This window comes from Ruditapes philippinarum, unplaced genomic scaffold, assembly GCF_026571515.1.
Source record: "Ruditapes philippinarum isolate M1 unplaced genomic scaffold, ASM2657151v2 ctg292_1_1_1_1, whole genome shotgun sequence".
In the NCBI taxonomy this organism is placed as follows: Eukaryota; Metazoa; Mollusca; class Bivalvia; order Venerida; family Veneridae; genus Ruditapes; species Ruditapes philippinarum.
Genome location: NW_026861516.1, coordinates 194,358 through 218,975, shown reverse-complemented (window position 1 = coordinate 218,975; position 24,618 = coordinate 194,358). Strand labels below are relative to the sequence as shown.

At 32.9% G+C, this 24,618-nt stretch overlaps 1 protein-coding gene across 1 annotated transcript; it reads right to left on the bottom strand.

Moving 5' to 3' along the window:
* Nucleotides 1-1,429: 1,429 nt before the first annotated feature.
* On the bottom strand, nt 1,430-23,506 carry LOC132715897 (actin-related protein 10-like). The gene is made up of 12 exons (XM_060699003.1): nt 23,325-23,506; nt 22,459-22,531; nt 21,355-21,434; nt 19,148-19,256; nt 18,188-18,295; nt 15,297-15,364; nt 14,713-14,789; nt 13,505-13,540; nt 11,229-11,308; nt 7,035-7,190; nt 6,124-6,325; nt 1,430-3,268 (listed from the first exon to the last, which is right to left on the bottom strand). Exons 1-12 carry the CDS (start codon nt 23,393-23,395, stop codon nt 3,159-3,161), a joined length of 1,170 nt encoding a protein of 389 aa, XP_060554986.1. The 5' UTR covers nt 23,396-23,506; the 3' UTR covers nt 1,430-3,158.
* Nucleotides 23,507-24,618: the final 1,112 nt, after the last annotated feature.

Sequence of the window (24,618 nt, the reverse complement as noted above, 5' to 3'; positions counted from 1 at the left end):
CGGAGATTTAATCAAACATGTGACTGTTAAAAACCCAATTAAGGGTAATGTTTAGGTAACAAACAGCCAAGAACCTGAAAGCTCACGTGTTATGAACATAGAGTAAAGCATTGCCTAACAGTTGAAGCATACCTACAAAGAATGGTATGGAAAGACAAATAATTTTTTTAAATAATACTGGTAATATCTTGGTATGTTAGTATTTATTACCCCTCACTTTTTTGTAATGTTAATTTCCCACTGACAAATTGGGAGTTATCCTTACTGTTTATTCAAGTGTACCATGTGACTAAAAAATTTTGGTACTTTTACCTAGGTAACAGTACAGTACTTTTCCACAGTAAAAATCTGAAAAATATGAAGCTATATAAACAGTGTTCCAATGAAGTATTCGTTCGGAGTAATAAAATAAATAACACTTAGGTTTGTTAGTAACTGCAAAAATATCATCCTTCATAAAAATACTGTTAGCCGAGGCGTAAGCGGGATGGTATTTTTGCTGTTACTCACAAACCCATGTGTTATTTGTATAAATGTCTCCTTTTTCTTCATTCAAACCTCCTGCCCTTTGAAAGTTTTATATATGTAATGCATTTACTATCAGGAAATCAACATTTACTGCTGACAACTGCTATACAGAACAGAGATACCAAGGGAATATTCGGGGATTTATCTTGGATTTCATACTAATTCAATAATGCCATACCAAGCAACAAAAACTATGCTTAATTTGGAGCATAGGACGTTTTTTATTTTAATTTATGTCTCCCTTTATCTAGTGCTTGTATAACTGAATAATCCTTGTTCCTGCCTCATGAAATATACAATAACAGTTTAATTTGTGGTTTTAAAATCATTACAAAAGAGTTACAATAGACCCTATATTTAGATATCATTTCATTAGTCTTCTATAGCTCCGGAGGCTAAGTTTAGAAATAATTTATTTAATTTTAACATCAACTCACTGAAAGTCATGTTAAGATAGCATCTCTCTTCTATATATTGCTGCCACCCACAGTTTAATACTTGTACAGCAGACAAAAAGGTCATTGGCTTTGGGAATATTTGGGATGATATTTAATTTGTTTCATTTTGTTGGTTTACTTAAAAGGATAATCTCCAATACTGATGCATTCTCAGCCATCAAAATCACTTTGACTTTTTAATACATGTACTTTTAAAAAAAAACATATGATAATAAACTTTAAATCCATCTCCAAATAATGAAAAAACAAAACTAAAAAACTTATCTGGATAGTGTTGCCTACAAAAAAAGAATGTTCAAGCCTATAAATATAAAAGAAATTTTTATGAAAATTCAATTTAATAATCTAAGGGAGATGATCTAAACATTACACCGAAAAAGTACTAAATCCCAGGTCAAGAAAAATTTATAAAAAATTTAAACTGAAAATATTAAAAAGAAAATATCACAATGATGATGACATAAGACTTGTATTAATTTTGTATTTGCAATTTTAATTTTCAAAAGGCTAAATTATGTACAAGTTTCTCTGTAATTACCACCTATCCATAACAAAGTCTTTGAAAACAAGTTATTTCTCTATAAGGTATGCTTACACTATGAAAAGACATATTTAAAAGAAGAGATAAATTTTTAATAGAGATTTGTTAAACATAAATAAATATATACTTATATGAGATTGTATAAATAATCATCAAATAGCACAAAAAATATTGATTTTTTTAACAAACTGATTTTACTGAACCTAAAAAGATAGTGACCTTTTACATATTCATTGGCTACAATGACCCACAAGTTTGACAGTATCAAATGCACTTTTTCATCACAAAACAATCATTCCACCATTAAACTTCCTCTACAATTTACTTAATTGAGAGTGTAGGATTGCTGAGCATGCATTCAACTAGAAATAATCTAATTTCCATTCCTCTCCAGCCTTCATCACATGTCTTTGTTTTCCTATAAACAACTATCAGGACAAAATCTCGCGGGATTAATTTCGCTGACATACGGTTCATCGTCGGAGACAAGAGGTGACTGTCGTATACATCTCAATAGCAACAAATTGTCTCCCTCACACCAATCACTGTCAACACAAATCTCTCCTAAATGCAAGACTTTCTTAAGATTTCTTACTTACGAGTGGTGGAGAGAAAACAACAACCTCTCTCTAGATCATATCTAGGGGAAACTAAAATATTTTTCATTCCGTTACATTGATTTGGCTTTTAATACAATTTTGAAGGGTTTAAAACTTTCTTTTTTGTTTGGTTGCATTATAAGTCACTACCATACAGTTAAGGTTATGTTCATACATTGCTGATATGAACTGACTTCTAAAATAAAGTTGAAAATTTTGTATAAACTGACAGTTAAAATTTTTTTTAGAATATAGACCATGATGTTTGGACATGCTCTCCACTTTGATTTGTTTTCCCTATTTAAACTCACGTAAAAAGAAGTGAAATAAAGATTTTCAGCATACAGCATACGAGAATGACACATCAATGAATAGTGACAGTGATAACTTGACTGAGAAATTACCTAATACCAACTGAAATGCAACAACTTTTGAAAGTTCCAGAAAATCAACTTCTAACTTTTAAAACCCAGCTCCATAAAACATTTAAAAAAAAAACTTAAAAAAGGTTAAATAATGGCATACATTAACATAAACTTACAAATGAATAATATCTTATTAGTATCCAAGTACCACTTTTAATAAAGTAAAAATATTTAAGCAAACTTCACTTCTGAGTTCTCTGAAACCTAATAAATAAAATTTAATACACCTTCTGCCACATAACTTAAAGCTAACTGACTTGCTACAGCCACTAGTAAATGGCAAAGACAGTCTGTGTTTTCAAGCATTCTGACTAGTCAAAATACACTTATCTACTCAAATTATCATACTGATATGGAAATTGTTTACACTTCCAATGACAGACTGTAATATATTAAAAATTTGTTCCAGTTTATAATATTTACGTACAAAAGTGTGAACTAGTAAGTATTATTAATAGCAGTTAATGTCATGTTAAAGCAATCTGAAATATATTTGTTGACAGTTATTTGTTGACAAGATGTTTGTAGGCAGTTGTTGCACCAATAAATTAACAAAATCCATATGCAGACATGGTTCAGTAAGTTCAACAGTTGAATATAGTTGGGTTCATTTTAATTGTGAAAGTGTACACCAGTCTGACAGTTGTCCTGTCTCCTTGTATTGGTCCCTACTAACACTTTTACTAGCTAGAGTATCCAATGCTCCAAACATTGATCCTGAAATTAAAATAATATAAATATTTTTTTATTTTATAAGATACATGTATTTTGATCCTGAAAAATACAATATTCATATTTTGTTTGATATTTTAATCCAGAAATTATAATAATATAAATATTCTTATTTTGTAAGATATATTTATCCTGAATTATACAATATTCTTATTTTGTAAGATATTTTAATCCTGAATAATACAATACTCTTATTTTGTAAGATATTTTAATCCTGAATTAATACAATATTCTTATTTTGTAAGATATTTTAATCCTGAATAATACAATACTCTTATTTTGTAAGATATTTTAATCCTGAATTATACAATATTCTTATTTTGTAAGATATTTTAATCCTGAATAATACAATGCTCTTATTTTGTTTGAATCTTTGATATTTTAATCCAGAAATTATAATAATACAATATTTTTTATTTTGTAAGATGTTAAATCCTGAAATAATAATTATACAACATTTTAATACTGTATGATATTGTTTTATATTTTAATACTGAAATTATAAAAGTAAACCATTATTTTTTTTACGCCATATGATATTATAATCAATATCTACGAGATTTTTTTTTCCATTTACTTTAAATTTAGTTTGATAACATAAATTGTTCCATTTGCAGAAAAATATCACTGATGTACCAAGAAAATGTCCATTTCTCCGGCATATAATCTTTCAAAACATTTAAAGTGTTAAACAAATTTTCATTATGATACTATATTCAAAATATATAATTAATTCTATTATGTTAAATAATTGTAATTTATAAACATTTATTGTGCCTTTTATGCAAAAATATCTCCAAATATTTTCGAATTCAACAAATCTTCCATAGCTGCAAAAAGACCACTCGCATGCTTCTTTTTAAAGAAGCTAACTTGTCTTTTTAGTAAACAATTACTATGATCTTTTTGTTTATCACTTAATTCTATTAATTATCTATTTGTTTATTGCAATTTATTGTTTTAAGAAGATTGTGAATATACAAACAGTAAACAATCACTTTTAGCATATTATCCAATAAAAAGTCCAAGACTTTAAAGTGACATTATGTCAATTTTTTCATTGTCAAATTGACTTTAATTGACTATATATTTCAATAAACTGGTCGTTATAATGGTGATTGACCATCACATGATATTTGAAAATGTGTAGGGTAAAAAATAAATCTACCTAACTATATAAAAAGACTGCCCCACTCTTTTTATAAATTGAAAGTTACAGATACATTCCGACGGATAATTACACTCATTTCACAGGGCCTAGTGAGTTATTTATCGTTCATGTCAAGTAAATTATAAAATTGAAAGGACTTATGAGAAAATATTAACTTATTTTGACTTTCACCTGTTCACTCTATATCTACCCATGGATGGGCATAATGTCACTTTCAAAAATGATATAAATTTGACATGGGAAACACTGTACAGTCATATCTGTGTTAACGACAACCCTTGTTAGTCCTTATTAGGTCTGACCTTTGACTGTTGACTTAGAGACCTGTTGAATGCATGCAATATTTGTATCAAGTAATACTAAAACCTGCCCATGCATATTCAAGAATTGCTCCAGACAAAACTCTATGTCACTCGCCCACCCCTGCACCAGGGACAATCACATAATACTACCAGTATTCCAAGACACTAAGGCTCCCACGTTTACAATTTTTGTAAACGTTTACACGACTGCTAAGAACCGAAACGATACCGTTTAAATGGTGGTACCTCTGTGTACTATACACACCAGTGACCATGTATTTGAGTCGCCAAATGATGTCTTTCTTTCTATTTTTAATACATGTACAAATAAAGAATGTGCAAGGCTCATCACGATTGAGTCAGCACACATTTTTATTTGTTTGGGTCGTCAGACCAAACAAATAATGGTAGCGAAATTTCAGACCCTGATGTTCTTATTTGCAAATGCCTAAAGTAGTCCAAACTCCTCGAAGCGGTTACTTCCCTTCATATGTACATTAACGTCCAAAAGGTAAGGGGAGATCACTGCGTAAAGATTGTCAAATGACAAGCGCATTAATTTTCGTAACGAAAAAATAGTTCCCGATTGGTCGAATATTTCTAATATTGTGTAATTCTTATAGATATACATGCTTATATTCAGCTCCATGATTATTTACTTCAGTGTTAAACTAGGTTTACCTTGAACAAAATATATCGAAATTAATAAGGGTTACAAACTCTAATTAAGAATAATATGGTTTTCTCTTAAATTCCCCGTGGTCGTGGGGTTTACATGCTCGCTTTAGAAGCGAGAGGTCCGGTCAAATCCCAGTTAAGGCAATTTATGTTTTTTTGTTTTTGTTTTTTGTTGTTTTTTAATTGATTAAGCCAAATAAAAGTTGAATTGAATATCAGTGTTGCAATTAGTCTTATAGCCAATTTACTAGAGTTATAACACTGGAAACAGAATTTAGTGACACTTGACAAACAAATTGGTTTATAATCTCACAACCTTCACCTTTCTGACATTCTGAGACCCAAACAAATTCAGCGCCTTCTGTGCTTTGATTTTGCATTGTAACCCCATTTTTTACCAAAAATGTATTATGTCACAAGCAATTTTGCACGGTAATGCTGTGTGGAGGGTTGTAAACACCCATTTTCCGTTTGTTTACTTTGGAATAAACCATTAGAATTGATAAAATCCATGATTACAGGCAATGATTAAGAAATTTTGTAAGACAATATGGTCATTTCGATTAAATGGTAAACAATATCGTAAACATTTATGAATGAAAATCGAAACGAATCCGTTTAAACGTGTAATCGTGGGAGCCTTACAAGACACCATATAAAAAGTTTGACTCTAAAATAATCAAGCTTACCTCCAAGCCAAGCAGTATAGTTAGCTTTTGCAGGTGGTTGATGAAATCTAAATTTTTTAATAGCTAGAAAATTAACGTATCTCGGCTCCTGTATAAGACTCTGCAGCTCCAGCTGTATACGATGTAAGAAGCCGGGCAACATTGATGTCCCTCCTATAATCACTATATTCCGCGATAGCTCTTTCCTCATATCTATAGGACTCTGAAATTGTATTATAAAGAAACTGCTTTACACAAAAGGCAAAGAAGCAAAAAGTATCAATTATCAAATCCTGTAAGTCAGGTATTTTTACCTTTACTTCTTTTTATAAATATTTCATTGAATATTTAAAATAGACACACACACACTGACACACAAAAGTCTAAATTGCACAAGCTTTAAATAGTTCTAACAAAAAATGTTCTAACACAAGAGTATAATAAACATTGTAGTTGAATGTTTATTATCAATTCTAACCTCATGCACTTCTTGTTATATAAGATAACTTTATTATGGCAGCCATAGAATGGCCTGAAATTCATCCGTGGACATTGATGACATTTTCATCCGTGCATTGTCCAAATTGAAATAATTACAAGGTCCCTTGAATAACTCATTAACTGTCTGATTTCTGCAGAAAATTTAGCAAAATTATCTGTTTCACCATAATTCAGGGACGTAATTCACACAGGTGTTTGTTGAATTTCATGATTTTTAGGTTACCGGCTGCCAAATAAGGCTGATTTTGAGTAAGTTGCTGGCCACCATTTTAATGCAGATTTTGTTCATTCCTCATCAGCAATAAACATGTGTACTTGTAAGCACAGACTCATTGCATACACAATGTTTTTTCTGCATGAAATAAACAGAATTGTGTATGAATGAGTATTGTCACTAAAGTGTATTGTTGCATCAAGCAAATAAAGTTTACCTGGACAATAGCATCAAGAATAAGTGTGGCTATAGATTGTTGTTCATTATCTTGTTCAAACATCACTTCACAAGCATGCTCTCTGACTTTACCATCCACATGTAACATACTGTTTCCATCTAGTGGGTACTGAACACTGGGAGGTGGTGTTGGAAGCTGTCAAATATGTTTATGTATAATTAAACTACTATGTATTTTAGTGTGTGATAATTCAGAGTCTCACTTCAAACAACTCCACACACTTTAAACAAGCACATGAGTAAAATCATCATTCATTTTAATGCTTTTTAATAGGTAAATGCATCTTTAGTATTTCTAAATAGTAATGAAAAGCAAGTGCAATGAAATTACTATCAGAAATTTTAAATGTCTAATTATTAAACAAGATTCTTTCTGGTGTGACTGTACCCGGTGTGTCCGTGGCTGAGTGGTTAAGGTTGACTTCAAACAACATGCCCCTCACCACTGTTGGTTTGAATCATCATCATGCCAGGGACTATGGATTCCTTTATGTAAGGTAGCTATCCAGCTAGCTTACGGAAGTCAGTGGTTCTACTCAGGTGCCCGCTTGTGCCTGAAATCCTATACAGAGGGGCACCTGAGGTCTTCGCCATATGACCTTTACAGAGTTGATGTGACATTAAGACAAGAGCGATCAGTGATCACATGTGTCGCCTCATGATGGCCAATTTCATGTTGGGACAAGTTTTGTGACAGACGGACAGACGGCCAGACAGACGGACAGTGCACATCTAGACTTGGTACTGATCATTCCTGTAAAGTTTGGATAAAATTGTACCAGTAGTTTATGAGGAGTAGTCCGGACAAGCTTTTGTGTATCTGGCAACACACAGAAAAAAAAACACCTTTTTATCAAAGGGCCATAACTCGGCCAAAAATCATTCAACCAAAAAACCCTTCAATATGCGCAAGGACTTGAGCTACAAATCAATCCTGTAAAGTTTCATTGAAATTGCATTTGTGGTATAAGAGAAGTGGTCCGGACAAACTTTATAAATAAAACTTATTAAAGGGCCATAACTCTGACAAAAATCATTGAACCGGAAAATGCTGACAATATGCACAACTAGACTTGGTACTGATCATTCCTGTAAAGTTTGGATGAAATTGCACCAGTAGTTTATAAGGAGTAGTCCGGACAAGCTTTTGTGTAATTGGCAACACACAGAAAAAAACACCTTTTTATCAAAGGGCCATAACTCGGCCAAAAATCATTCAACCAAAAAACCCTTCAATATGCGCAAGGACTTGAGCTACAAATCAATCCTGTAAAGTTTCATTGAAATTGCATTTGTGGTATAAGAGAAGTGGTCCGGACAAACTTTATAAATAAAACTTATTAAAGGGCCATAACTCTGACAAAAATCATTGAACCGGAAAATGCTGACAATATGCACAACTAGACTTGGTACTGATCATTCCTGTAAAGTTTGGATGAAATTGCACCAGTAGTTTATGAGGAGTAGTCCGGACAAGTTTTGTGACGGACGGACAGACGGATGTTCGAACAGGAGAGTAATAATGTGGCTACTCTATTGTTCTCTCTATTGTTCTTTTTAGCCACACAAAAGAAAATAGCCACATAAAAGCATTACGGAATGAATGACATCAAAGAGAAAGTACAGTTACCTATTGTCCCTCTAGCCACATAATTACTGTCCTGTGAGTGCGGACAGACAGACGGACGGACGACGGAGAAGTGATCCCTATATGTCGCCACTACTCCGTAGATACAATAAAAACAACAACAATCTTTCTTATGCATTACAGCATTTAAAAACAAAACAAGAAACATGGCAATGCCATGAAACCAGGTTTTCAATTATCACCATTGCAGATAAATATGTTGTATTTGAAATACAAATACAAGCAACAAACAATGTAACTATGTGCAATGTAAAACATGAATAATGTAGGAGGAATTGCCACTGAAGAAGTGTTCACTATATATTCTGTATAAGGAAAAAAAACAAAGGGCCATAATTAGGTAAAAAATTATCCAATCAAAAACCCCGACAATATGTGCCAGGGTGCTTGGTGACAAAGCTTCTGTGAAAGTTTGAACAAAATCCGTTGAGAAATGTAGGACAAGTTCAGCACAGAAGAATTTGTTCACTATATATTCTGTATAAGGAAAAAAAACAAAGGGCCATAATTAGATCAAATATTATCCAATCACAAAACCCTGACAATATGCGCCAGGGCACATGATGACAAAGCTTCTGTGAAAGTTTGAACAAAATCCGTTGAGAATTGTAGAGGGAGTTCAGCACAGAAGAAATTGTTCACTATATATTCTATATAAGGAAAAAAAACAAAGGGCAATAATTAGGTCAAATATTATCCAATCGCAAAACCCCGACAATATGCCGCAGGGCACCTGGTGACCAAGGTTCTGTGAAAAGTTCAAATTTTTTAAAATTTTCAAGTTACAAAGTAGACATGAAATAATATATCATATCTTTTTTAAATTACCTCCAAAGATGATATGACCTTTGACTGCCAAATCAAGTTAAAATCATGTAAACAGGATTTTCAATGTTAATGTCACTGTGACCTTGACCTTGGAGCCAGCCATGCGGAACATGCGTTCTGCACGTCATCTTGATGTGGTAAACATTTGTCTGAAGTTTCATCAAAATTCTTCAAAGGGTTGAAGAGTTACAGAGCGGACAGGATTTTCAATGTTAATGTCACTGTGACCTTGACCTTGGAGCCAGCCATGCGGAACATGCGTTCTGCACGTCATCTTGATGTGGTAAACATTTGTCTGAAGTTTCATCAAAATTCTTCAAAGGGTTGAAGAGTTACAGAGCGGACAGGATTTTCAATGTTAATGTCACTGTGACCTTGACCTTGGAGCCAGCCATGCGGAACATGCGTTCTGCACGTCATCTTGATGTGGTAAACATTTGTCTGAAGTTTCATCAAAATTCTTCAAAGGGTTGAAGAGTTACAGAGCGGACAGGATTTTCAATGTTAATGTCACTGTGACCTTGACCTTGGAGCCAGCCATGCGGAACATGCGTTCTGCACGTCATCTTGATGTGGTAAACATTTGTCTGAAGTTTCATCAAAATTCTTCAAAGGGTTGAAGAGTTACAGAGCGGACACAATTTCGTTTGACGCCCGCCCATCCGCCCAGCCGCCCATCCGCCCGCCATACCCCAATCTAATAACCAGGATTTTCAAAATTGAAAACCTGGTTAACAAAACTGGATTGTGTCAATGTGACACCTTTGTCCAAATTAATTTGCCTTTCACAGTAGCATATTTACATGCTTGTTCTTATTCCATAGTTGTCAAGTGTTACATTAATATATATATAAATAGAATTACTATTAATATGTTTTAGAAATCTGTGACAGAGATTTCACATCAACTGAACTTGACCAAACTTCTTTAAAATCAATAGGTGTCATATATTGGCCATTGGCAGTGTCCCTCCAAAGTTACATAAACCATGGCTTATTTATTTCCTCTCTAGTTATTGATCATACAGACTATTCAGTGTAATTGTGAACATACATATAACCTAATGACCTCAAAATAAATAAGGATCATCTACTGGCAACAGACAATGTGATGTCCTTATGAAGTTGAATATATTTAAGCTTATTCCTTCTCATATGAAGTGTTCGGACAAAGATTTTAATGGCACTTGGACTTTAATCAAATGACCTCAATATCAATAGTTGTCATCTATTTACCATTGCCAATGTCCCTACCACAGCTTATTCCTTTCTCAAATAACTGACTGCATTTCAGGATTGACCTCATTACATTGTGTTCCTCATTTAAATGGTGGCAATGATTCTTATACCATCTTTCTTTAAAATTGTATGCCCATATTAAAATATTAACCTACATTTTTTTCTTAGATAAGTTTTAATCACATCATGACAGTTAAGATAATCTGGCAGCTGTCTAGCTATATCAGATGTCCCTCTCTGCATTACTTAATGTATGATCAGGCACCTTGGTAGAACCACACATCTTTAGAATCTGGTATGTGAGAGATCATCTTCAAAATTGCTATAGTTCTAATATAATTTGTTTCCTTATTCTTACTCTTGGGAAAACTCTCACAAAATTGTCAACATTGATTCCTCACCCTGTTTAATCATTTAGCCAGAATTATAACACAATGTTAACACAGCATTATCTACTTACATTACTCTCATTCTCCCCAAACATCGTAACTCTGTGAATCTTCTTTGCCCGATCAAATTTAGTCGTAAAACAACATCTCACTGTAAGTGCAGGAAATTATTTAAAACAACAACAAAATAAAAGTATCCATTACGACTGATTTAATTACCAGAGCTACATCAATTAATTACCTGGTTAAACTTCTTCTAATGAGTCATAACATTTTATTGTGTCTTGCAGGTATAAAATCAATTACCACGAGTGAAGTAATTATATCTGCAAGTGCTATCAAATTTCTTTATAAAGTATTGGGGAAATATTTACTTTCAACTTTCTTAAAGTTCTTATCCTTTCATGATATTAAACAAGCCTTAATGCTATTGTAAATGCTCTCACTTTTACTATTTAATTCCCCTGCAGGCATCTGTGAAAGACCCATCAAAATTATATAGGATAACTAGACTTGTATCAACTAATAATAGAATTAAATGTCTCTAAGGGATTCAAACCCCTTAACAAAAAGATGTATGAGGAATATCCAGGGACAACCACTTTTACTACTTGGCATAATTTAAATCAAAAAAGAAATTAAGAAACTAGATCCGTTAAATTGAAGCGTCTGCGGTAATTGCTGCTCATATGTACTGAATGGCCCTGAAGGCGACTGCATATATTGCTTTGCAAAAATAATTTGACATGTAGCCATATTAAATAGTAATTGAATTGAACATTCCAGATTATGCTTGTAATTTACTTTCACTGATTATATGTCTAATTTTAAAACCCTGTTAAAACAAATGCAGTCATTTCCTTCTTGCAAATAAGTATGTAACATAAGACGTTCTTAATTGTGTTTGGAAAATTTTTTCCCACCTGAAAGAAAATAGATACCTAAAACACTTCGACTTCTGTAAAATATTATTCATTAGTTAACTCAGGCTAAATTAATGTTCCCTTCAGGTTTTTTTTTTCAAAGTAACTTGACAATGAGTATGAAAAAAAGAAAATTAGTGATATTATGCTTATTTTTCCATTGTTAATTTGAGCTGATTTACCTATAAATTTATAAAGATTGATAATTATAATGCGGATTGACCACCAATTGATAATGACAAATGAGCCGCGCCATGACAAAAACCAACATAGTGTGTTTGCGACCAGCATGGATCCAGACCAGCCTGCACATTCACGCAGTCTGATCAGGATCCATGCTGTTCCCTTACCAACTCTATTGCAAGTAGAGAAACTGATAGCGAACAGCATGGATTCTGATCTGACTGCGCAGGCTGGTCTGGATCCATGCTGGTCGCAAACCAATTATGTTCGTTTTGTCATGGCAAGGCTCAAATGATTCAGGTAAACTGTAAAAACTACCTATAATATAAAATGACTGCCCCACTCTTTTTATAAAAATGAACTTAACCAATAACTTACTAAGGTTATATATCAATTTTCATGTGGGTCACATGAGTTATTGGTGGTTTTGAGTAACAAAACAATGAATCAAAACAATTTTCACAAGATTTAAAGTTATTATGTTCTTTTCACCACCACACTCAGATGGACATAATGTCAGTTTAAGGAGACATTATGCTCATCTTTGTCAGTGTCAAGTTGATCTAAATTGGAAATATATTTTACAAAAAGATGAATTATATTTATGATTGACCAATAATTGATAATTCAAATGAACCGCGTCAAGACAAAACCAACATAATGGGTTTGTGACCAGCATGGTTCCAGACCAGCCTGCGCATCCGCGCAGTTGATCAGGATCCACGCTGTTCGCAATCTTTTAATCAACTGAAAGTGACTGATAAATGCCTTACAAAATCCATTGAAATGTTCATTTGTCATATGGGTTGTTGATTATCTAAGCGTAGTAATATATAAAAGTTGGAAATCATTTTTTTATGGCAAAATGTAATTTTTTTGACTTCTACCTATACACACACCATTTACTCTTGAATAGGTAAAATTACACTTTATTAGGTCTGTTGCTTAGTTACTTTAAAACCTTTGAAGGAAACTAATGACATATAAAACAGTTTTCTTTCCTTTTATACAATACAATTTGTCTTATAATAGGATCTATAGACTCCTATAAAAAAAGACTGGATATCTGAACAAGTCAAGGTCTTTACTTCGAGTAGATTATTCACATTAACTCTATAAGAAAAACACCAAATAAACAAATATTATCTTTATATGATTTAAAGGTCTTGAACATTCAACATATCTTATAAGGAGTACTGCTGTTGATGAAACAAATCAAAATCTACAGATTATTGACATACCTTTAATGTCCTCTAGAACATCTTCAGTCAGGCAATCTACAATGATAAATTAATAATCCATATAATACTAATTGTTTTAGTAATATTGCCATGTTAAATGAACTGTTATTTGGTATTTTAATTGCATTGATGAAGTCTAGACACACTATTAACTAGAGTAGATTTAGAATTCAATGGTATCAAATCTTATCAAGCTTTACAGTGGTTGTAACATTACATGATACCTCATCATCAATTTCTTTGTTGTACAAAGTTTAGTGAAACTTTTATGACATTTATACAAACAGGATTTCTACTGAACTAATTCTCTAAGAGCTAGAAGTGTTGGTGACATCGCAATGCCACATGTATAGAGCCAAACTAGCCTACACACGGCATTACCCACACTTTTATTATTGTTTTCTTAATGTAAGTAGTTTAAAGTCAAAACAGGTTCATTTATGTTGTATGGCATAAAATATTGACTGTTATCTAAGTTTTGAGGCAGCCAAAAATGCATTTGAGACAATCATTTTTGACCTGCAACTGCCCCCATTATGACAAACCTGCAAACAATCGATTGTTCTTAATTCCAAGGACAAATTTGTGTGACTAATTTTAACTGGGTAAATAAAATGATATCAGAAATCTCACTCTGAAAAGGTATGACTAATAAAATGATTTGAGAAATCTCACTAAGAAAAGGTATGACTAATGAAACGATATGAGAAATTGCACTAAGTAAAGGTATAACTAATGAAATGATTTGATAAATCTCACTAAGGAAAGGTATGGCTAATAAAATAATATGAGAAATCTCACTAGGAAAAGGTATGACTAATGAAACAATATGAGAGATCTCACTAAGTAAGGTTATGACTTTAAAACGATATGAGAAATCTCACTAAGTAAAGGTATGACTATTGAAACGATATGATAAATCTCACTATGTAAGGTTATGACTTATGAAACGATATGAGAATCTCACTAAGAAAAGGTATGACTAATGAAACGATATGAGAAATTGCACTAAGAAAAGGTATTATTATTGAAATGACATGTGAATGTTACTATAAAATGGTATGATTAATGAAACAATATGCGAATGTTGCTAAAGTAATACTAATAGTATGGTTTAACTTCATGGTGTAAGTTGATAGGACTAATGGTTACTCTGTTGTTTTTTTTAAAGTTTGCACATTTGAAGAAATAAAATCACATAATATTACCTCTTTGTTCTGAGACAGGTTTTTCTATACTTCCAGTTTTCACTTTGCCTTCTGTCAGCAAAATCTGCTTTGCTCTTCTATAATATTAAATATTTCAAGACATACAAAACATGTTACAACTATAAGAATGATAAAAACTACCTTTTATAATGCTCAGTTTCTCTTAATAATCAAAGACAGCGATTTGTTAACTTAAATACATAAATTTTCACACACAATTGAAAGTTCTTTCCACAACATACTATGCACTTTTAATTTTAGAGAAAAAAGTTTTCAAATTAAATACTGATTGCAAGCAGCAACAAAGAGACATAACCTTATTTGGAACAAAAATTAGTTTAATACTGCATTCTTTCCCTGTCAAAGCAAAGGAGTTTGAGTGCATAGTATAAAATTTCACGGCATTACCTTTGTGATCATATTAAAAAGACTGATTTACGAACAATGCAGAACACTAATGTGTCAGCTGACCTTGGTCTGCACTGGTCACATGAGTAAATTCTGTACCCACCATGAGGCTAAAGTTTAATATAAAGAATTGTAAAGAAAGTTTAGACACAAACCTATATGTTTATAATACTTACTCATGTATAGCTTTACCAGCTACTGGCAGTGACTGTATAGCCTTTAGTACAGGAATACCTTCATATACCTGAGGAATACTGGTTAAGGAAATAATAGTGAAAGAAGTCAATATTGTCCATGATCAGGGTTATCATTTTTATCTGAGGCAACAATGCCAATGAAAGAAGAGTCAAGGGGGATATTTCAATTTACAGGCTGAAAATACAAACAATTTTAACAGCATTTGATTTAATCATATTTTATTGCTTGAAACATGTACATGTAACATGAAGATTACATTAATACAAAACAGAATACAATAAATACGGATAAGGAAACATGTATGTTAACAGTTTGAAGCAAATGGGTTGGGCCACAAGTTTTACCAACATTAATGAAGGCCCTTCCCAGGCAAGTTTAAATAACAAAATGTTCATTATAAAGATACAAAATATGGATTGCCAATCTGTTTATAATTAAAACCCTGTATGATATCAGTAAAAATAAACAAAAGTTTCATCCATTTACATGTATACATTTCTATTACCATCAGAAATTGCAATTTACGGTTTTATTATTATTGTTATAAATAAAATGTTCACCACAGACATGCCTCGCTTCATGCATTTTTTTAATAGCAGAAGAACCACTGACCTTCCATAAGCTAGATTTCTCACATGAAGGATTCAAGGTCCCTTAATGGATTTAACCCCAAAGTGGTAAGGGGCAAGTCATTTAAGATTGGTGACCTTGACCACATGGCCACAGAGGCCCCATGACAAAATATTGATCTGGATAAGCTATTTTAACCTATATTTGACCTTGATCTTACAGTTATAACTTAAAAAAATAGTTTATACATGTACAAGATACATACTATCTTATCTCTTGGTATTCATTTGTGTCAAATTTCTAAGTCCCTAATATAATAACAAAAATATAAATAATAAGAGGATATTTTTTCATTTGAGTAAAATATGGAATTCATACTTTCACGAAACATGATAAATGCCACGTTTTCATGAGCTGGGACGGCAAGTGAAAATATGTGGCATTTTATCATGTTGAGTGAAAATATATACCATATTTCATGAAAAAAGAAAAAAAATAACTGTTTTATTTAATTTCATTATCAAAGAAAAATGGTGAGAATCCCCTTGCTTGCTACGCAACTGCACTTGTACAGTAATATATTGTTTTGACTGTTTTTGCACACCCTGTTTCGCGCTTCATTGTGACATCATGTAATCAACTATTTAAACATCTGTACAGCGGTAATGAATGAATTAAAGATATTGGTGTTCTGATTTATTTCTTAGTTAGACCATTTTCTATCATTCTAGACAGTTTTCAAAACAAAATTCATCAAAAAGTTGTTTTTTATTTATCATTTTTTTCAAACAAAATGGCGAAAGAAGTCCCTTGAAATAAATATGAGTTTTGAATCCGCCCACTTTCATAGTTATATTTCATATTCATTTTTATCAAATACTAAATATATTTGACTGATATAGCACCATATTTCATGGGTAAAATTAAATAAGACAAGCATAATCAAAACTAACAGATTGATACAATATACAAAACTTATTTCTTAAGTGACCATATTGAGGTTACAGCAGGCTAGCTTTATAACAAGAGCTGTCCGTAAGACAGCGCGCTCGACTTTTTTATTGCTTGCCAATAAAAAAAGTTTTTGCAGTAAAAGGCAATACAAGAATCTCTGTATTTTTAAAGTGAACAATGGCCATGAGCATTAAGATATTTAGTGAAGAATTATTTTACTGAATTGTGTGATACCCTTGAACACTGCAGCAAAGTTTGAAATGTTTAAGTCAAAAGAGGGCTGGTAAGAAAGAAAAAAAAACTGAGTTGAGCCTTAAATAAATTTAATAGTATTAAACCCACTTTGAGAGAATAAGGTATTTTTACGTCACTCAGAACACCTTGGTAAATGACATAATAACATAATTTTTCAAGAAATCTATGCCAAGGAAGCAGTATATTTTTGTACAATCAGCATAATATATAGATTTGACTTTGTATGTGAAAGTATTATAGTTACCTTATAATACAAGTAATAGATAAATTTTATCAAGCTTTTTTAGATGTTGTCAGTTGGTCACAAGTGGATCTCTTTCACACATTGTAAGTCGATAAAAGGCCTTAATTTTTAAAACAAATCCTTGACAGAGTTACCTTCTCTTGCGTACAGATGGGGGTAATGATGTGAAATAGCATTAAAAGTTTCAAAGCAATATCTCAAAGGGTTAAGGCAATAAGTGGATTTTACCCATATTCAATGTATTTTCTAAGTCAAAAAGGGGCATAATTCTGTCAAAAACCTTGACAGAGTTATGTCCTCTTGTCTGTTGATGAAGGTCGTGATGGTAAACAAGTATGGTCAGTTTCAAAGCAATACCTCCAATGGTTTTGAAATAAAGTGAGGTGGTACAAAAAACTTAACCAAGCTCAATACACTTTCTAAGTCAAAAAAGGGCCATAATTCTGTCAAAAACCTTGACAGAGTTATGTACTCTTGTCTGTAGATGGAGGTTATGATGGTGAACAAGTATGGTAAGTTTCAAAGCCATACTTGTAATACTTCTGAAATAAAGTGGGGTGGTACGAAAAACTTAACCAAGGTGTGACGCCAACGCCGACGCCGACGCCGGGGCGAGTAGGATAGCTCCCCTTTTCATAGAAAAGTCGAGCTAAAAATCAATTTCAGCACTGGATCCTTGCAATATTACCTTTTTAAACTTTTGGACCCTTGTGGAGTTCCTTTAAACCCATGCCAATTTCTTTCCTATTCAAAGAGGCCTATTCTTAAAGAATTTTTAGTTTTGTAGTTTAGTATAGTAAGCACCATCATTTAGAGTTAAACTGTTGAATAGTAAGTAAAGGATACTGGTACAACTAATGTTTCATTATAGCCCACATCCATCACAAGCCCAGTACTAGTTCCCAGCGTTAACAATGCAGTTAACTGACATGGTGCAAACATCACAGAACCGACCTGAAATATAAACATTAACACATTATTAACACATTACACATGTTCAAAATAAAATTAGAGAACATTAACCTAGCCTACTAGCAACTAAATATAGTCATGTGACCAGTGCAGACCTTGATCAGCCAGTACATCTTTCCTGTCTGATCATGGTGTGCACTGTGTTCACTATTCCATCAGTACATACATTTAAATTGTCTCTAAAAATGATGATCATGTCCAGATTCAATGATGGGCAAGTCCATTTCAGATATTAAGTGCGGTAAGATTAAATAAGTATTTTATGCTTATTTTAAACATAGCTAATAAACACTTTTTAAGAATTAAATTATTATGTACCAACAGTTGTTTTTACTCCTGCTGTAAATTTTAGTACTTAGTGAAATCTAGAATGGTTGGTGTTAAGTGAATGTTATAATATTACTGAATTTGGTTAGTGCAAGAATACAGAGATTATGCTAATGATAGCAACTTTACAAGAAAAAGTGCACCATGGAAATGACAGGTGTAATACTTAACTAGTATAGCATATGCCTCTCACATAAAATGTGCATGAATTTGGTTTGAATCTTTACTATTAACTGTTTATATAAGTAATTACTATTTAAAAAGATATTAACACACATTTCTATCAAAGTCTGCACTGAGCAATGAGTATAAAGTTTTTGCTTAAGGAATCAACAGCTTTACCAGGAATCACTAGATTTACTAGTCAGATAAATTATCCACTTGGCCATGTGGCCACTAACAAAAAGTTAACAATTGATAGTGCTAAAATCAAAGCAGGACAAGTCGTTTACAAAACCCAGCAGGATTGCTAAAGTGTAAAGTCTCACCAACACTTTAACAAGTTACCTCAAAATGTTTGAAGAGAACCCTCGCCAATGTTTCTCTGAAAGAGGCGGGACATAGCAGTGACTCACATACAACCATTCGCCTGTCCTTTGGGTTAATCAACAAATGTCTGAAATAATAAGAGAGAAGTTTAAGACACTGCATGTTTGTAACATTACTTTTCATTGGATAACCGCGATGCTTATATTTATAAAAGCTGCTGTTAATTTATGAATTAATTTCATTTTTTCTGTCATACAGGACGTTTGCTGCATTGTTACTTTGGTGAAAGGTAATATGATTGTATATAAATGGTTCTTAGCAATATAACCCTCACCTAGCAGATCAGGTTATATATACAAATATGGAAACAGACAAAAGCACAACCGGACAAAAGCCCTCCTTCCCAAAAAATGACAAGTTGTACATGAAAATGATTAGTCTGCTGAGTAAAGTTGTCATTAGATAATGTAATGAATAATTGCTAAATAAAAAGAATGATATCAGAATGGGAATTCTACATGAATAGCTGTATAAGGACATAATTATATAGGACCATATTGCAAATCTTTCCAGTTGAACGCATCAATGGACCTTTCCAGTTTTTCGTAGCAGAACATTTAGCCACATTTTTCCATTCATTGCTAGGTCAACTGCTCACAAACAGTATCACAAACATAAGCACGTGCTCTTTGTGCAAACAAGGTCAACCAGTGACTATGTACATGTATTATCTCAGTATAGCGATTGGATAACAAGTTAGCCAATTTACATAAAACTGTAAACACCGGAAAGGTCCATAAATACAATCAACACATTATGAAGTGTAGAATACTATAATTGTACCTCTGGTATACATAATGCAATATCTTTAATTAGAAAGATTAAAAATATTTTTTAACTAGAGGATGCTTTTGTAAAAAAGCGCATGTCTCCCCCACTGCTGAGAATAACTGTGAATGGAAACAGGAATGGAAATGGAGATAAGATAATGTAAATACCCGGTAGTCACTTCAATGAAGGCTGTCTATGGATGGTTTCTATTGTTAAGGTTGTATGAGAAGATGCTTCCTATGAAGTTTGAGGGTTGTAGGTCAAAAGGAACTCTAGTTATCATCCGGAAATGAGAAATTGACCAACGGTCACTGTGACCTTGACCTTTGACCTACTGACCCCAAAAACAATAGGGATCATCTGCTCTATAAGACCAATCATCCTATGAAGTTTGAGGGCTGTAGGTCAAAAGGAACTCTAGTTATCATCCGGAAACGAGAAATTGACCAACGGTCACTGTGACCTTGACCTTTGAACTACTGACCCCAAAAACAATAGGGATCATCTGCTCAATAAGACCAATCATCCTATGAAGTTTGAGGTCTGTAGGTCTAAAGGAACTCTAGTTATCATCCGGAAACGAGAAATTGACCAACGGTCAGTGTGACCTTGACCTTTGACCTACTGACCCAAAAACAATAGGGATCATCAGCTCTATAAGACCAATCATCCTATGAAGTTTGAGGGCTGTAGGTCAAAAGGAACTCTAGTTATCGTCCGGAAACGAAGAATGGACGGACGGACTGACGGACTGACGGACGGACGGACAGGGCAAAAACAATATGTCTCCCCCCGAGGTGGGGGAGACATAATTAACATAAAACAGTAGTGTTCAACAAAATTCACTGGAGGCTAGCAGACAAGTCTTAATGAAACCAAATAAGCCATGCAATCCCAGGTCATAACAGTCAATAAAGTTGGTCCATATGTGCTATCTGGCACTGCGGTGAATCAGCTGACAGAATCATGGTTTCTGTACAGTATGTTAAATCATAATCTATAACATGGCTTTGTGTTGGCCAAGTGATCAGATAAGATACAATATATAAAACCCTTGGAAAAGTTTAACAGATCAATAATGCTTTCAATTCCTTTTCAATCTTCAACAAAACAGCCAACATAAAAGCTAATCATTTGATTGATTGAGTGAGTTTTGTCTCTGGTGTCACCGTAAGCTTTCTTACAGAAAAATTAAAGTGTCCCTAGCACAGTTCTACTGTAACACACAACCATCCCAGTAATTATAATATGCCACCTTAACCACTAATCTGGAGTTGGGAATTTTCAACTGAAACTATACATGTCCTAGCATATATCAGAGTAACACAAATAATCATAGCTGATGACAGAATATCACAAACTACAGGATACTTTCTGGGAACTATTAAACTTACCTGAAGTAAAGATGAAACAGGAAATCTTTCAAGTTTTCAAAGAGTTCATCTTCAGTGTTATACTCCCATAACTTTCTAACCTGAAACCAGTAGACAGCATGTCTTGTAAAACATTAACATGGACAGTTTTTAATCCTTCTGCTTATCCTACAACCATTTTAATCACTTAATTTTCAGGAAGAAAATGTCAAATTTGAATACAAAGACAATATCAATATTAACATAATAATTGTCATTCAGCCTTTTCAAAATTTTGACTCCAATATGATCCTGAGCATGTTTGTTTGTTTGTTTCATTTTACGCCTTTTCCTAACAGTATTTCAGTCATATAGGCAGGTAGTTTCCAAACCATCGTTCCTGGAGAGTTACACCAGTACTAGACTACCTTCCTCCGCGCTAAACTACCAAAGCATCTCCCCGGGATCGAACCCACGCCAGAGAGGTAACTCACCGGGGTTAGAAGTCATCGACTCTAACCCCTCGACCACGGAGGCGGTAAGATCCTGAGCATACATGTGCAATATATGTATATGTATACATGTGTATAATGAAATACAGTTAATTCTGTAAATCAGCTTTGACATATAATGATATATATCAACATCCCGTGTTGAAGTGCATTGTAAACCTTATAAATGTTTGAAAAACTATTAAATCATAAATGATTTATTTGAAATATATATTATAACTTAAATAAGTAAAAGAAGTATATGTATGCTAGATTTTGACACAAAGTGGCTAGCCATACAAGCCCTTATTGCTAGCCCAAAGTTCTAGCCGTATCAAATTAAACTAAAAATAATTAAAATAAACACATGATATAAAAGCATTTTTATGGTTTATTTTAGAAAAAATTGGATGAGGGGTGAAGTGTTTTACATATTTTGGGGGGTGAAGTGTCTTGAGGAGTGAAGTGTCTTCAAAATTTGAGGGGTGAAGTGTCTGGAGGGTGAAGTGTCTTGCTACCGTACAACTAGCCTAAAATGTGCATTTTATGAGGCTAGTCATATGTGACCCATGTACGGCTAGAACTTTTGGCTAGCAATACAGGCCCGCATTCCAGTATGGCTAGCCCCTGCCATTTTAAATACGCTATACAGTACCTTTCCTGTTTTTTCATCTTTCAACTGTGATGGTACGATACATCTGGGACACATTTCTCCTGCCACACCACATCTGTCAAATACAAAACAATGCTTTCTCAAGTTTCTGTATTTGTAAAACTATCCTGGTTGGTTCTAAGAAGGGATTTGAAAGTGTGTCTACAATTTTATAGCTTCCTATACAATCAAACTTAAATAAATTATGTATAAACCATTTGAAGCAATCATGTTTAAATTCTTAATAAACTTGAATATATATGTGCATGGCCTTGGTCCCTACATGAACTACGTAAATAACCAAGGTATAGTGAGTGAAAAGATATGAGTTGCTTCCCTTATCTTAGAGTAAAATTGATATCTCTAGATCTAATACTAAAACAATACAAATTTAGCCATTTTTAAACTGCTAGTGTGGGGCGATTTTATGTCCGATTTTATAATTTATTACATCAATGAAAAGCTTGTGATCTTAGCTTCATCTCAGTATATACCATTTTACATATGATTTATACAGTGAGATACACAACTGGTTCTCTTTACTCACAATTCTACTAATAAGAATAGTCTGTTGTCTACTGGTTATGAAACTGTAAATAGGTGTATTGGAATGTTGTAGTGTGAAGCAGTAGGCTATCATCTTCACTATGTATAGAAAACTGAAATGGTTTTTAGATCTAGTAAAAATGACCATAATAAAACTTTTAAAGACTAAGAACGTATTTATTTCACTTATTAAATTTTCTATTAGACTTCTTTAATGAACTTTGCTAAAATTCTTCTCTAGGCAACAAAAAGCAAAAATAAATTTTAACAAGTGTAATAGTATTCGGATAAAAAAAAACAAATTAACGAGGATTGTATCATACTTGGTGTACGCTGTTCCGATATCAAATATGATAACATGTTTGTCGCTAGTATATCCTTCATACAAAGGCATGCTCCTGCCAAACTATTGTTATTACGAATGAAAAATAATCAATTTATTTTAATTATGTTACAAGGATTTTTGTTATGCCCGGAAGTGACTAAATTTGTTAAACACCACTAAATATTTTCCTTCGTCCAATGAATTAGCTGTGTCACAGAGACATCGCTCGAGATAATTTTTGACGGGCAATGTCTTTTTTCAAACGGCTTGACAGTATGAGTAATATGTAATTAAATCGGTTACAACGTAAATTAGCCTTTCCGTTTTTATGGCTGTCTGTTTGTATGTCTTAAAAATACATGTATTCAGTAGGCAATGCCTACTCTAACAAAATGAGAAAATTATTTGCTCATCATTTTGTCAAATCTGATTAGACATTCATGATCTTGGAATTGAAAGATTCAGATAAAATATTTCTAGACAGCGAAATAATACGTATTAAGAGGTACAATAAAATAAGACTTTTAGAGAATGCTTTAGTTTGGTCTAAATTTAAGGCATCTGATTTAGTATGACTAAAATTAATAGTTGATAACCCAAAGGAATATTTCGGTCGGTGGGTCAAGGTCATCTTGACTTTGATCGCAAAAAATGTGTGGGATCTGTAACCAAAGAACACGAAAACCAACAATGTTCCTAATATTGATATCTTACAAAACAGTGTACAAGGCTCGAAACTCGACTCCTGATAACCAAGACTATACGAGTCAGATCCGACAAGTACTATTGCCGTAATTTTTACAAATAAGTCGTATATCAAAGATAAATGACACATTCACTAAGTAGATCGTTCTTGATGTCGCATAGTTAGTTAGGGTAGACCTAACTATTTACGACGTCGATCGGTCCATAAGAGAAATATTTGCTAATAAGTACGCTGACTTATATAAGGGATACAAGCAAGTGTTAACTATACATATCTATTATTAAGGTTGTTTCCCTTGACTTAAAATTGCTATTAAATGTTTGCAGTAAACATTTAACTTGCAACTGTCCTGTTCTTGGTGTATCCGACTTACATTTTTCGATAAAAGGTTCTATTTTTTAAGTTTATAAACTTGTATTTTTGTAACTGTGTTTGATTTGCTTTATTGTCTTGTCTTTATGTACATTTGTAAATGAAAGTAATTGGCTAGTTGTTGTTTTTGTATTTTGCTTTTCTGTACTCATTTTGTACCTTACAATTTGTTACTGATCTGATCTAATCTATATGTGATACAATAAACCAATAA